General features: G+C 39.2%; 1 protein-coding gene across 1 annotated transcript in view; it reads left to right on the top strand.

Moving 5' to 3' along the window:
• The window catches only part of LOC124777936 (intracellular protein transport protein USO1-like), a 198312-nt gene that overhangs the window by 117873 nt on the left and 65239 nt on the right, over positions 1–15200 (top strand). Inside the window, exons 10-11 of the mRNA XM_047253491.1 lie at positions 12407–12645; positions 12737–12856. Of these exons, the coding sequence (XP_047109447.1) occupies positions 12407–12645; positions 12737–12856 (359 nt within the window). The remainder of the gene's footprint in view (positions 1–12406; positions 12646–12736; positions 12857–15200) is intronic.

The following is a 15200-nucleotide window of genomic DNA, read 5'->3' on the forward strand; positions in this document are numbered from 1 at the left end:
GTAACCTCTTAGTTCATCCCTATGAAATCCCCAAACCACCTTCCCTACCCTCTGGCTCCTACCCTTGTAACCGCCCCCGGTGTAAAACCTGTCCCATGCACCCTCCCACCACCACCTACTCCAGTCCTGTAACCCGGAAGGTGTACACGATCAAAGGCAGAGCCACGTGTGAAAGCACCCACGTGATCTACCAACTGACCTGCCTACACTGTGACGCATTCTATGTGGGAATGACCAGCAACAAACTGTCCATTCGCATGAATTGACACAGGCAGACAGTGTTTGTTGGTAATGAGGATCACCCTGTGGCTAAACATGCCTTGGTGCACGGCCAGCACATCTTGGCACAGTGTTACACCGTCCGGGTTATCTGGATACTTCCCACTAACACCAACCTATCCGAACTCCGGAGATGGGAACTTGCTCTTCAATATATCCTCTCTTCCCGTTATCCACCAGGCCTCAATCTCCGCTAATTTCAAGTTGCCGCCACTCATACCTCACCTGTCATTCAACATCTTTGCCTCTGCACTTCTGCCTCGACTGACATCTCTGCCCAAACTCTTTGTCTTTAAATATATCTGCTTGTGTCTGTATATGTGTGGATGGATATGTGTGTGTGTGCGAGTGTATACCCGTCCTTTTTTCCCCCTAAGGTAAGTCTTTCCGCTCCCGGGATTGGAATGACTCCTTACCCTCTCCCTTAAAACCCACATCCTTTCGTCTTTTCCCTGTCCTTCCATCTTTCCTGATGAGGCAACAGTTTGTTGCGAAAGCTTGAATTTTGTGTGTATGTTTGTGTTTGTTTGTGTGTCTGTCGACCTGCCAGCACTTTCATTTGGTAAGTCACATCATCTTTGTTTTTAGATATATATTTCCTAAGTGGAATGTTTCCCTCTATTATAACCATAACAATTCAGTCTCGCGTATATGACTTTCAAGGAAGACCTCTATTAGAGGACCATTGCCCTGCAGACATTGGCAGTTGCTTCTTGTCATCAGTAACCAGAAGACACCACCTGTTGGTGATGAGCAGATGCATTGAAGATGTATTGTGGGGTTTACAGAACGTATTCTGGTGGTGAACCCAAGAGCCATATCTTAATAGGGTGTATGCATCCCGGGACAGCCGGGAGATCTGGGAAAACCTGGGAATTTTCTTATCTGGGAGAAACCGGAAAAAACCCAGGAATTTTTTAGAATTCTGGGAGTTGTTCATTGTTCTAGTTATTAAGTTAAATTTTTGTAACTTTCACTGGTAAGAACCAATACTGTAACAAAGGACATTACTGTCCCTCGCTACTGCAGAATAATACTGCAGCAATAAAACATCAACGGACAAAAAACGTAAGTTTCCAAGGAAGTGTGCCATATTCAACAACAAAACACAGTTCTCATACAAGCGCCTGCCAACAGCAAAATGTGTCAAAGGCTTTAGGAAGACGATGCAATTCTTCATAACAACAAATTGCCTCCGATGAGCATGACATCACAACTGCTTACATTAGATTCATTTGAGCAGTTGTGAGCGAGCTCATGTGCATGCACTGTCGAGTTGTGTATGAGTAGTATCTTCTCCCACTTCTGGCTACAGAAATGTGGCAGTTAGCTGTATAAGTAATAGCAGGAAGCAGCCAGATGCTACCTGGAAAAATTTTACTGTCATGTCTAAGCTGCCAGATTCATGCATGGGCAACAGGCCTAATCTAACGGGGGAGGGGGGGGGGGAGCACCAAATTCATATTCTTGAGGAAAAAGACCTTGTTTCACAAAGCACCCAGCAGCTCATGTTGGTCTATCGATTGTTCATATTATTTTGAAATGCATCCCTGTTGGTTTTTGAACATTTGCGAACAAATTCTAAGTTGATTTCTGAATGAATCATAAGTTGATTTTTGAATCGTGCATAGTGTTCATGACCTCTCTGCTAGGGGAATCCCTGTGCCATCTAGAAATAAACTTTCCTGCAGACAAAAGGAGATGGGGCTATACGAGCTGATCAGAATGAAGCCGAACGGGTGAATGCCAATGTGGTTGACAGGGTTTGCGAATGATCATTGTTGTTGCACTTGGCTATGAGTGGCATATCAGTGGTAGAATTAACACTTTCAGATCCACTGATGGAGTATGTACATCATTATGATTTACTGCTATAGCTCCGATGTCAGACAATGTCCTACACATTTCCATTAGTTATAAAATAGAGTTGGGGAGAAGCAATGAGTAGAAAAATTCTGTCGGAAAGGGTTGAAGGCCTCGTACAAGGGAGGCAGGGACCAAGAAGAACTCAAGGATGTATCGTCATAGCCAACAAGTTTGAGATTTTCTTTCACTGAAACTGTGCAGGCATTTTTAGGTTAGTCAGTTCTCATCCAGTTCAGATAATGATAAATGTAGGAGACCCTGAGATTTCAGTGTAAGATCCAAGTCAGTGCCCTCACAGGCACAAGTGGTAAAATCTTAAAAATAATCTGCCAAAACTTTCACAACAATGTGACACATTTTGTAGCACATTTAAGAAGCAGTCCAGCTCACATAACACTAGAGATGTTTGAAAGTGGTATCAATGAAGCTGTTACAACCTGAAGTTGATAGCAGTGAGATTTGTGCAGCAAATTTGAGAGTATATTGAAAATATAGGCTACTAGGAAACGGAGATGGTGTATTTGTCACAGCAGACAAAAAACTGAAATTGAGCATTATAGAAATGCAAGATTGTTAGGATGAGACTCAGTAACAGTGGTGGACATAAACTTATAATAATTGGATATTTCTATGTGTCATCAGACTCACATCCCCCCCCCCCCTCCCCCCCCTCTTTCCATATGTAACGAAAGAATTTAGAAGAAAAATCCTTATTTCACTAGTATTAATGTTTCACAATCTTCAGAGGAGACTTTAATCATTCCACAGTCAATTGGAACAACTGTAGTGTTGTGTGTCAAATGTGACAATACATCCTGCAAAACATTACCAAAAGCCTTCTCTGAAAACTATCTAAAAGAAATAGTTGGGAAGATAGACATATACTGGATATAACAGCAACAAAAAGATGTTTGAAAATGGTATCAATGAACATTAGGCAGTTAGCGCAACAGTTACTGTCAAAAGGACAAAGGGCAGTTAAGAGAAGTAGAAAGAGTTATATCTGTAGGAAACTAGATAAAGAGGCATTAGTATCATATCTCAATGAAGAACTTGAAATGTTTATTTCTGGACAGGAGCATATGTAAGAACTGTGGCTCAAGTTTAAAAGAATGGTTTACGATGCACTGGATTGGTATGTAACTAGTCAAACAATTCTTGATTGTAAGGACCCTCCACAGTATATTGTCACTATAGAGAAACAGAGACTACTACAAAATAAATGTCTAATAGGGCTATAGGTATAGGTGCACTGAATGAAATGCTTTTGGCTGTCAGGAGGGCAATACGTGAAGCATCAGGGAATATTGTAGAAGAATCGTACTGAAAGACTCCTCACGAAACTCAAAGAAATTCTGGACTTATGTGAAGGATGGCAGTGAAACCAAAGCTAATGTCCAGACTTTTCATGAATGAGAATGCTACTGAAATTGATGATAGTAAAGTGGAAGCAAAAATACTGAACGCCATTTTCAGGTGCTCCATTACAAATGGGTATCACCTCAGTTTGATTCTGTTCTCAGTGCAATTTAATCTTCATACCACTGTAAATGTGAATGAAATAAGTATTAGTGTCAGTGGTGTTGAGAAACAGCTGGAATCATTAAAGCTGAACAAAGATCCAGGCCCAATGGAATCCGTCTCAGATTCTGTACTGAATTTTTGGCTGAGTTAACCCCCCTCTTCTAACTACAATCTATCATACATTCATTGAACAAAAACCATGCCCAGTTCTTGGAAAAAGACACAGGTCATACCTATCTACAAGAATGATAGTAGAAGTGATCCACAAAACTACCATCCATTATTTGTTGTAGAATCTTAGAAAATATTCAGAGCTCAAATACAATGAGGCATCTGGAACAGAATTACCGCCTCAATGCCAACCAGATTGAATTTCAAAAACATCAGTCATGTGAAACCCAACTCACACTTTTCTCAAATGACATACTGAAAGCTTTGGATCAAGGCAATCAAGTAATTGCTGTCTTTCTTGATTTCTGTCATGGTTTACTTGATGTACTGTGTTTGAACAAATTTAATGATGTTATGTTGTATTTAGAACACTTTTATCTACAAATTTATATTCCCAATCATATTTTTCTCTCTTAAAATGAAATTGATATGTTGACCAACTTTATGAGAAAAGTTCTTGTTAAATACAAACAAATAAGAAAAATATTGTTTGTTGAATATGCTCCAATGTATTGACTGCTTCCTCAAAAACCATATATCATGCATTTCAGAACTAAAATGGTACCAAAAGTTCAAATCTAAAAGTGGTTTTCTAATTAGCCTGAATCTTGGTACATTATAATACCCCTTCACAGAACCTCACTCATGGAATATGCAAGACATTTTGTGACCCCATGTAACACAATATCTCTAAAAACATAGTCATCACTTATTTAAAAAATCATAGAAAAATGTTACCTATCTTGTTTTTTTATATAAAAATTATACATTTATGAACCATGACAAAGATATGCAAACTAAGTACTGCATAAACAATTGTTAATTAAAGTATGAGATGTAGTGACAGAGTCTTAACCCCATTGCTGCTGTGGACATATATAAACGTCCTGCTCTTCTATTCCCTAGCTGCTGTGGACTTGTATACACTTGACACTTGGGTCTTCATACAGTGCCATTGACTTCTGTATGTGTCTTGAGCTGCCAACTTCTCGGTGCTGTGCTCAGAGAATAAAAACGTTTTGAGTATTCATCATACTACACATGTGCATCTCTGGCTGCTATCATCTGCATAAAGCCGGATTTCATTTTCTTGAACTTTTTATGAAATATGACTACTGTTACGACCACATAATTCCTGATCCACAGATATGGAAATGGGTGTACCACATTTGGCTGTCTGTCAGATACAAATATCAGTAACTTGAGATAAAATGAAATATTGTTCTCCTCTTAATTTTAAATAAAATTTCAATATCTAACCTACATTTTTCATACACTGCAGTGTGTGAACTAATATCAATCATAAGCAAAGTGCTTTTACCTCTGAAAACTCTTTAAAATTTTTTCAGTGTTTTACTTAATTTGAAGCAGTACAGTAAGTATGATAAGTAACAAAAAGAAATTTAGTCTTTTATGGAGCAAAGATATCAGACCAAGCTGCGCAAAAATCAGTTTTTTTCAGTGAATAATTTTCTTAAGATCATGTAATACGTATCTCACAGTGGTCGAAATGTTGTCTCATAAGCACATGTAGCAGCATTTGACGAGCAGTACAGCCACAACAAAGCCACACTCAGCACAGACTGCAGAGAATACGGCTGTAGCAGCACAAGGGTTAATTATCACCCTGAAAACATCAAGCTGAGACCACGAGACTTGGAGATGGGTGTTACCGGTAGTCCTTCTCTACACCTTCACCTTTCAGTGTGACACTGTCTCCCAATGATGGATGGCTTGGCAAAGTCCTTAGTTACAGAAGTCTGTCTGTCTGGCTGTTCAGGAAACATTCAGCTTTCCATCATTCCAGAATTGTCTTTCCTAGTGTGACACTTTGTTCCAACGATGGATGACTTGGTAGAAACCTTAGTTATAGAATTCTGAATTTTGGCTGTTCAGGTGACATTCAACTTCAAAAATAACTTTGCCATCATTCTGGAATTGTCTTTCCTAGGACGGTTTCTTCATTCAAGGAAAAAGGAAGAACTTATGCCATGTCACTAGAATACAGAGAGTGGTAGTCCAAAGAAGCAGCAAGTTTTGACTGTGATCTGTGAAGAATAAACCAGGGCACATACTTGGACAGCTGTGACAGCTTTATTGGCAACCTTCCATAACCTCATTAGGAGATTGCTTTACTCCTTTGTCTCAAGGTCAAAGTGATACACCCCACACTTGTCCATGTAGCTAAAGAAGTCAGTTGAATTAACCTGAGACAGCTGCAACATTTCTGTTGCTGCCTTGGTTCGGCAATATTTTTGAATGGGTGTTATGTCAGAAACTGATCCATCTCTCAACTGCTCTCATCTCGATTGCGACACACTAGTTTTTGGGCACCAGGCTTTCATTTCTCTTGTGACTTCCAATTCATCACAAAGAGAGATATTTTTGACAATGCTAGAAGTGTCTGTGGCAATTAACTACACACTTTTCTTGGTCTGTTGTTTGAATACATTTCAACAGGGATTTCAGTGCATACCGGTATTGCAGATGTGTACCTGTGAAGAAACAAAGTATTCATTATGGAACGTTACTTTCTTAAATTTTATGGCTATCACTCTTATGATAATATGGGATACTGAATGAAATTTTTATTGTGTTGGAGTGTGAGCTGTTCCTGTTGTGTATTAATAACTTTGCAATATTGATTGTAATCATAGACTTTTTGCAGATGATGCAGTTCCCTTTATCTGTGAAAATCTGCACAGATATTTAGTCGGATCTTGAGAAAATTTCAAACTGCTGTAAACATTGCCAACTTCCTTTAAATGTTCAGAAATGCAAAATTGTGCCCTTCACAAAACTCATGAACATAGCATCTTGCAACTAAGATATCAGTGAGCCACTATTGTAATTAGTCAGTTCATGTAAATACCTGGGTGTAACAACTTGTGGGGATGTGAAATGGTTCAGTCAGAGTTGAAGCCATTTCCAGACTTAGGTTCACTGTAGGATTCTGGGAAAATACAGTCACTCTACAAAGGAGAATTTATGTATAACACTCAAATGAGCAGTTCCAGAATATTGCTCAAGTGTATGGCACTGATCCCAATTTAGAAGTACTAGGAGATATTGAACATAATACTAGGAAGAGAAGTATAAGTGGTCACAGGTTTGTTTGCTTCATGCTAGAGTGTCATGTGGTCACAGGTTTGTTTGCTTCATGCTAGAGTGTCATGGAAGTGCTGGAAAAACCTGAACTAGTAGACACTTGAAGGCAGACATCAAACATCCCACAAAATGTCCTTGCAGTACACACGGCCTAACTTGACAGTGTGTGCAGAGGATGCTGGGAGTAGCGGACTAGGCAGAGTCCTTACGGTCCCTCACAACATCCCCTGTGCATAGTGGCATGTTAGATTGAATGTATAACACAAAGTTTCAAGAACTGATATTGATTTCGGAATCTAGAAATATATTATGGGTCCTACATATCACTCCAGACTTAAGACAATATTAGACTACTGATAAAAAGCATTTGAGTTTAAAGCCAGACACTGTGATGGGGTGAGTGTAAGAGGTGCTTCACATTGAGCTGATACGATATTCAATATGATACGGGAAGCAACTTGTGGTAATGATGCAGAAGCAACCCACATTAGCAGAATGCATAGAAACATGGTTAAAGTGACTTTATTGGTTCACACTGGGACAACACCAACATGTATCTCTGTCACATCACCAGATGCAACACAATATGCTGGTTAATCTATGCCACTTCCGTTATATGATACGTGACAAGGGCAATTTCAAGTCATCCAATGTGGCTCAAAAAAATTGTTTGGTGTAGTTGAGGCAAAGCTACATTCTTCTCTGTAGTTAGTTACTAAGTAAAACTTTTAATTTTTCTATAAAAGATGTAAAACAAAAAGACAGTTTTGGAATTCACATTGCTCGCCTTTATGCTGTCTTTCTTATTCAGTTTTGAGAAAACTATTTGGTAAAAAAATTGATTTTTCTACATCTTATAGCCTGACATCACAGCTTATTAATGAACTTGTCTTTTCGTTATTGCTGACAGTTATTGTAATACCTCACAAATAAGCAAGTCACTAGGCATATTTTGAAAAGTTTACAGTGAAGGATGTAGTAGTTGGTCAGTTTACATTTGGTGGGTTTTAGGTCATAAATTGCTGCATATGAATGAAATATTGCTAACATACTTTACTTGTTTGTAGTGGTGGAAGCAGAGTCATACTTCTTTCCATTTTTGACAAAATATGTGGGACACATTGGAGCCGCCTCATGTTTCTCCTTTTTGTATGTTACCAATACAAGCCGAAGATGAAAATGAAAAACTTACTGAAATGGAAAGACACCAGGAGTCATCAGCTGTTGGTTTCTGACTGTACGTTTTGGAAGTGTATGCACACTGATTTCAGGAAACAGTAAGGCAGGCATAAAAGATTCTTGTTACATCTGAATAGGCAGCTGGATGAAGCTGAAGAGGGCACATTGGGATTTATTTTATCATCATGGGCTTCTTCCATTTCTTCAAACACATCTCTGCCCCTACATAGAGTTTACCACCCACTGCTACACCACTGATGGTGACTGATCTCACTTTAAATCCAGAAAAATTTCTCCTGAATACTCTTCAACCTGAATCCCATACTACTATGCGCAACTGAAGAGTTGTAGAAATACTATCATAGGTTTATTAATTTGTAATCTGTATTTATATTATGTACCACACTGAATTAAAATACTGTACAAGCCAGTCTTACAAAAAATAAACTTTTCATAGTGGCATTTTTAATGACGTTCACACACTTTTCCAACTTATCATATTGTAATGAGTTGCTTCTCAGCAGCAGAAATAGCAACTCAAAAACTTGTGTCCTGCTTTGTCAGAGTAGCTGATACTAGTTGCTCTAAAAAGTGAAAACTGTTTGGACACATTTTGTGAATTCATAAAAATTTTCAAGTTGAGAGATCTTACGAGAAACTACAGCTGAACTATGTTTGACATTTATACCATGGTACAGGTGCACCCAGTAATTTCTTTCCCTTTTCAGTTGTTTGAGATATAAATACTGGTGAGCCACAATAATGCGCTCTTCAGTAGAGCTCATGATTTGAGCTGTGACTCATGGTGTCTTGTTGCTTGTTGTATTGATCCAGTGGGAGCTTGAGTGTCATACTGATAAGTGTTGCATTTTGTGACCTTCTTTGCAATGTGTCTTATCACATATTGTATCTTCCGAGTGTGAATGGCACCTAATACTGTCTTCTGGTGAACTGTCAAGACAGTGCAGATTCCCCATATTGAAGTACTGCGGGTGGCCGCTCCCTTCATTTGGCTGTGGATGCTCCAGTCTTGTGTGGCTGCCAGGCAGGAAGAGGGGGGTGTGAATTGGGTTTGGACTGGAAGCTGTGTTCGAATATCTGAGAGCACTCGTGATCAGCCTTGTGTGCTGTCCATTGTTAGTTGCACTATCAGCATAGCCACTTATGCCAAATTACCACACGACACTTGGCTGAAAATCTTTATCCCTATTGACTGGGTGCTCGTGGATCCTTTTTCTACAGATTCCTATATGACATTTTTCTGATATCCTTTGATTTTTCACAGCAAATTGGTGTTCTCAAAGTCAACATACCGAGTGGTTATAATTAAACTTTCCTTATAACATGAAAACTAACCACCGTACGAGGACCGAATTTGCTAGCATTAGTATCAAGGACATTGGGAAGAGAAATAATTCAATTGAAACACTTTTATTGTGCTGCTATAGTATGTCATACCATTACTGCTTCAAAAAGGGGCTCAATATCATGCCCATCAGTGTCCAGAAGAGTCTGAAAGTGCAGGATTGCATTCTGCACAGCAGAATGGACCATGTCTATAGGTCTGCTGGCTACTTCTCTTGATATGCTGTGCTTCATCTCAGCACATGTGTAAGTGTTCCCCTGGTAAACCTTGTTCTTCATGTTGCCCCACAACCAGAAATCACAGGGAGGGAGATCAGGTGATCATGGCGATGTAACATTTGGAAACAATCAGCTGATAAATCAATGGTTTCAAAACATATTTTGGAGAAGCAGGTGAACCTCATGAGCAATGTGCAGGAGGGACCCATCTTGCACGAAAACTGTTGAGTTCAATGTGTCTCTCTCCCGATCTTGCATGAAAACTGTTGAGTTAAATGTGTCTCTCTCCTGTAGTGTGGTTGACGAAACATTTGGAAACAATCAGCTGATAATTCGATGATTTCTAAACGTATGTTGGAGAAGCAGGTGAACCTCATGAGCAATGTGCAGGGGGGACTCATCTTGCATGAAAACTGTTGAGTTCAATGTGTCTCTCTCCTGATCTTGCATGAAAACTGTTGAGTTCAATGTATCTCTCTCCCGATCTTGCATGAAAACTGTTGAGTTCAATGTGTCTCTCTCCTGTAGTGTGGGTATGATGTGCTGGCAAATCATATTGTAGTAATGCTGGCTAGTCACACTGCACGTTTTTGGTCCTGGAGTGCCAATCTGTTCAAATAAGAATGGGCCAATGATGAATGTAGCCATGAAGCCACACCATACAGCGACACGTTCACCATACAGTGGAACTTAATGCACAGTGACTGGAGTTGAAGATCCCCACATTCGACAATTCTGTGTGTTCACCTCACTCGTCAGAGAAAATTGAGCTTAGTCTGTCCATAGGATGGTCCAGAGCAAACCCTCGTCAACTTCAATCCTTGAGAGAAAGTAGAGGCCGAAGTCAACACATGGTTGTGCCTCCTGTGGTGTAAGCTGCTGTACGATATGAATCTTGTTTGGATACCATTTGAGAAAGGTTCAAAGCACCTTCCAGATGGTGGACCAAGGGATGTTCAACTGTCGTGACACAGCAAGTGCACTGCATGATGGTCAGGAATTGTGCACCGTGTTCTCTTCCAAAGCAACAGTGATTTCATCAACCACCTGAAATGTTCCCGCTATCTTCGGAAGCATTCCAATTACTATCCCAGTTACTGTCGATGTGATGAGAGGGTCTTCACACGTTAAGGATTACACCAAATAGTAAAGTCCGCACTTACAGAATTAGGCAAATATTTCTTTGTTTCCTTCACCACCAGATAAACATCTGGAAAAACTAAAAGACTCGTATTTGCAGAGTCAGTTCTCTGTTGCTGGCAAAATACTTGAAACATAGGTTGCTCCACTAGGAAAGAGAATCCTAGGTCTTATTGCAGCTGGTCTTCCTATATGTGTATGTTGCATTAATAATCTGCAGAATTTCTGAGTCATCGTTGTTTATTCACAAAAAAATCAAATCATTTCCACTGCCCAATTGTTCCATCAACACCAGCCATGTGCATTCAACTGCCATTGAAAACTTCCCTCCAAAACCCCTCTCCTCCAAAGAACAAGCAAGTGACAAAACATTAACATCTTTGGAAATGGAAGATTAATGAATTAACAACTAAAATTAATATCAATAATTATATCACCAGAAAATGGGTAATTAAGATCTGCACACAATATAAAACTTATTTGAATAACAATTAAAATTAGTCATGCATAATTAAGATCTGCACTTAGTAATGGGAAGTATAGAAATGGGAAATTGGTTCCATTTCACACCTGCCCAGTTCTCCAGTTGATTCAAACTTCTTCATCATTCTCTGCACAGCAGGTGGAGATAAAGGACCCTTCCGTAATACTTTCAGCTGGCGATATTCTTAAAGTGCAGCTGCAGCATTACTGTTGTTTTGATAATAGAGCTTCACCAATAATGTCCTGCTCCTTTTCTCCAACCTCGTGTTGACACGTCAACAAGTGCACTGCAAATGGTCAGGTGTGTGAGACTATGAATCACAGTGACTGATCATGCACCTGGTGTTCATAGTTGGAACAGGACGGTGGCACTGTGACACATGGAAATCATGCGCCCCATACTCTGGACATTAATGCTACCAAGTTTGGTACTCATATGGTAATTAGTTTCCATGCTATAACATGTTAAATAGGGAAAGTTTAATTACAACCACCTGGTGTGCTGAACCATTGCTGATTTGGCTGTGTCCCAAATGTACAGTACTAATGTGTTCCATACAGTGTTTCAAGGTAAAGTTTTGTGTTTGCTCAATGCATTGGCAGCTTCATTCATATATATGAAGTTTCACTGGGTCCTTTATAAAGCAAACAATATCTTATGTCCTTATTGGTGGTTGAAAGATGGTTTTGATGTTGCAATTTTGCATGCAAATGAATTTGAGCAGTCATTGTCCCTGTGCTCCATATGTGAATGGGAGTGGAAGAGAGGCTATACTAGTACTAGTACTATACTAGTACTATCTGCCATTCATTTCACAGTATTTTGCGGAGTGTGGATGTAGATTTATGAGTAGTTGCCAGGTGTTACACAGATTGCATGTTATCTATCTATGACTATGAATGCTCTCCCAATTCACGGTTGTGTTTTCCATAATTTTTCTTATTCTCCTTAAAATAACAGATATTTGTAAAGCCTGATTCTATATATTTCTTTATGATTTCAATGCTCATGACATTTACACATCATTTGCTTTATTATGTTATTTAAATTGATGTTAAATTTTTCTTACAGGTTGAAACAGATACTCTGTTGAATAATGCTCGCCAGAAAATAAAAGATGTAGAGTCGAAAGTTTCATCACAGGAGAACAGAATTCAGGGCTTCCATTCTCAGATGAGAAAGTTTGAAAGTCAGATTAGATCTAGAGACCGTGCTCATGCTATGCGATTAAATGACGTGTCTGAGACAACAAAAATGTTAAAGGAAAGTAAACAGGCACTTGAGAAGCAAAAAGAAGCTTTGGAACAAAGGTAGCATTTTAATTTATAACAGGATTTGGTGAGTGGTATGGTCAAGTTTCTTCTATTGCTTTAAATACTGATGACTGTTTATTTACTGTAGGGTGGAAGATTTAAAGAGAATTATGAACCAGAAAGAGCGAAAACAGGATGATACAATAAGCAAATTGAATTCTAAAATTAATGAGTTGACTGTCATGTTAAGTGCAGAGCAAGATGAAAAGTAAGTTCAGAAATATTTACATTACATACGTAATTAAATATTTCATAATATAATGTAAATGGATGGATAAAAACAACTACTGACCAAGTGGCAGCAGGGGAACATACACACAAAAGAATATAACTTTTACTAGCTTTCGAAGCCAGTGGCTACTACTTCTGGCAGAAGAATGGAAGGGGAAGGAAGAGGGTTGAAGGAAAAGGATTGGAGAGGTTTAGGGAAAGGGGTAAAGTTTAGAAAAGTCACCCAGAACCCCAGGTCAGGGGAGGCTTGCCGGATGGGATGAGAAGGAAAGACTGATTGTTGGGACTGCACCAGACAAGATTTGAAAACCTGAGAGAGGTATCCTACAGTGATGTAATTTGAAAGAATTTTAATGTTCTATATACGTGACATTTGAAGCAGTTGATTATTCTGACAGCCAAAATTTTCACTAATTACACTGTCATCTAAAGAGATAATGAAATCAATTTCAAAACCAAAGTAAAATCATACATCCTTGAATAATTAAGGATGGATGTATTCCACAGAATAATCTCTTAATATGTGATACTATAAGTGCATTTTTGTGCAATTAATCTAAAATTCAGTCCAGTTCATTATGATTGCTAGCTAAACATGCCCCGTTAGAACTATGTAACTGCCCATAATACAGACACAGATACATGTTTCTTTATTTGTGTAGTGGCAGTTGAGTATCACCTCAGAAGAATGATCACGGGCTAGATACAGGGGAGAGGTAAAATAATGTGAACACCTGTACTCACTTGGGAATGGTTTATTAAGAAGTGTTTGGACCCCTGTTTGCCTGTAATACAGCTGTGATTCTTCTTGGAATACTGACATATAATGGTTGTATAGTCTCTAATGGAATGTTATGCCACTCTTCAATCAGATCCTCTTTTTAACTCCTGTAGTGATGCGAGAGGCAGAAATCTGCTCCTGAGTCTGTGCAACAATACCGCCCACAAGGATTCGATAATGTTCAAGTCCGGGGACTGTGCTGTACAGGGAAGACGCTGCAGTTCAGTTGCATGCCCCTCATACCACGATTGTACTGTTATGGCTGTGTGAATGGGTGCATTATTGTCCCGAAATATGGCTTCATTGTTGGGAAACAACATTTGCAACATGGGGTGCACCTGATCACCTAAAATGTTCACATAATCGTTGGCTGTACACGGCCTTTGAGAGTAATGATGGGACCAGCAGAATACCATGATATGGCTGCCCACACCATCATACTTCCACCTCCATGCTTAACTGTTGGAATCAAGCAGTCAGTATTGCAGACTTCTTTTGGCGTTCTCCAGTCTTGGAAATAATGAAAACGCTGATTCAGTGTCGATAGATATGGGGTCTCGAAGATGGTTATTGAGCACTGTAGTCACTTCAGCCGCCATAGTTTTGTATTGTTTTGATACAATTTGTGTTAGCATATGATGATCTCTGTCATTTAGTTTTTATTTGCACCCATTATTATGTTTACATCATGATGTCTGTCCATGTGTTGTGTAGGCAGCCGTGGCTGTTAGTTTTGCTCTTGAAACATTCAATAAGCTTGCTGTCTTGGTTACTGATGCTCCAGCTAATTGGGCCCCTACAATCTGCATTCTTTGGAACTCAGTTAGGTCTTTCATTGTACATTCGACCTCATCCTGTGAATGCAAATACGAAGTGTGCACTACTCGTAAACAACCTGCACTGATGCCTTGTCCATACTGAACATACAGAATCCAGTGGGACATGTGCCTTACCTGTGTTGTTGACCGTCAGACAACCATCCCATTACTACCACTGTTCACATTATTTTGCATACCCCTGGTATAATCCATAGACACAACCAAGTAAACTGAAATCCAAGCCACAAGGAAACATCCTACAGATATGTGAAATTGCTACTGGCATGTACAATGCCGTTTACACAAATTGGGTCCATGGCATCTTTTGCAATATTTGGATCTCTCCATCAGCTCGAAACAAGTAGTTCTGTGTCTCACATGCCTGAGAGGCTTCATGAGTCTGGGTGTCTTACTGATTTTTGTGATGTCACTTTCAGAAAAGTGCATTCTAAAGTGTAGTGTCCCACTATGAGAAGCTACTGAATTTGTTCACTTCATCAATAACCATCTTCAGATGATAACTACAGAAGATAATTCCTGATGCAGAGCGAACAAATACTTTGCATTTTCATCAAGTTCTTTGAGTGTGTAGTGAAACTCCTATCATCATTTTTATGAAACTGGCCTGTTGACTTAGCAATTTCCAACAGACATAGTTAAAATGGTAACCAGTCCTTGTAGATCGGATAAGGCAGTACGTAGTGACAACTTTGCTTCACACA

Source organism: Schistocerca piceifrons, chromosome 1 (genome assembly GCF_021461385.2).
Source record: "Schistocerca piceifrons isolate TAMUIC-IGC-003096 chromosome 1, iqSchPice1.1, whole genome shotgun sequence".
Taxonomy (NCBI): domain Eukaryota; kingdom Metazoa; phylum Arthropoda; class Insecta; order Orthoptera; family Acrididae; genus Schistocerca; species Schistocerca piceifrons.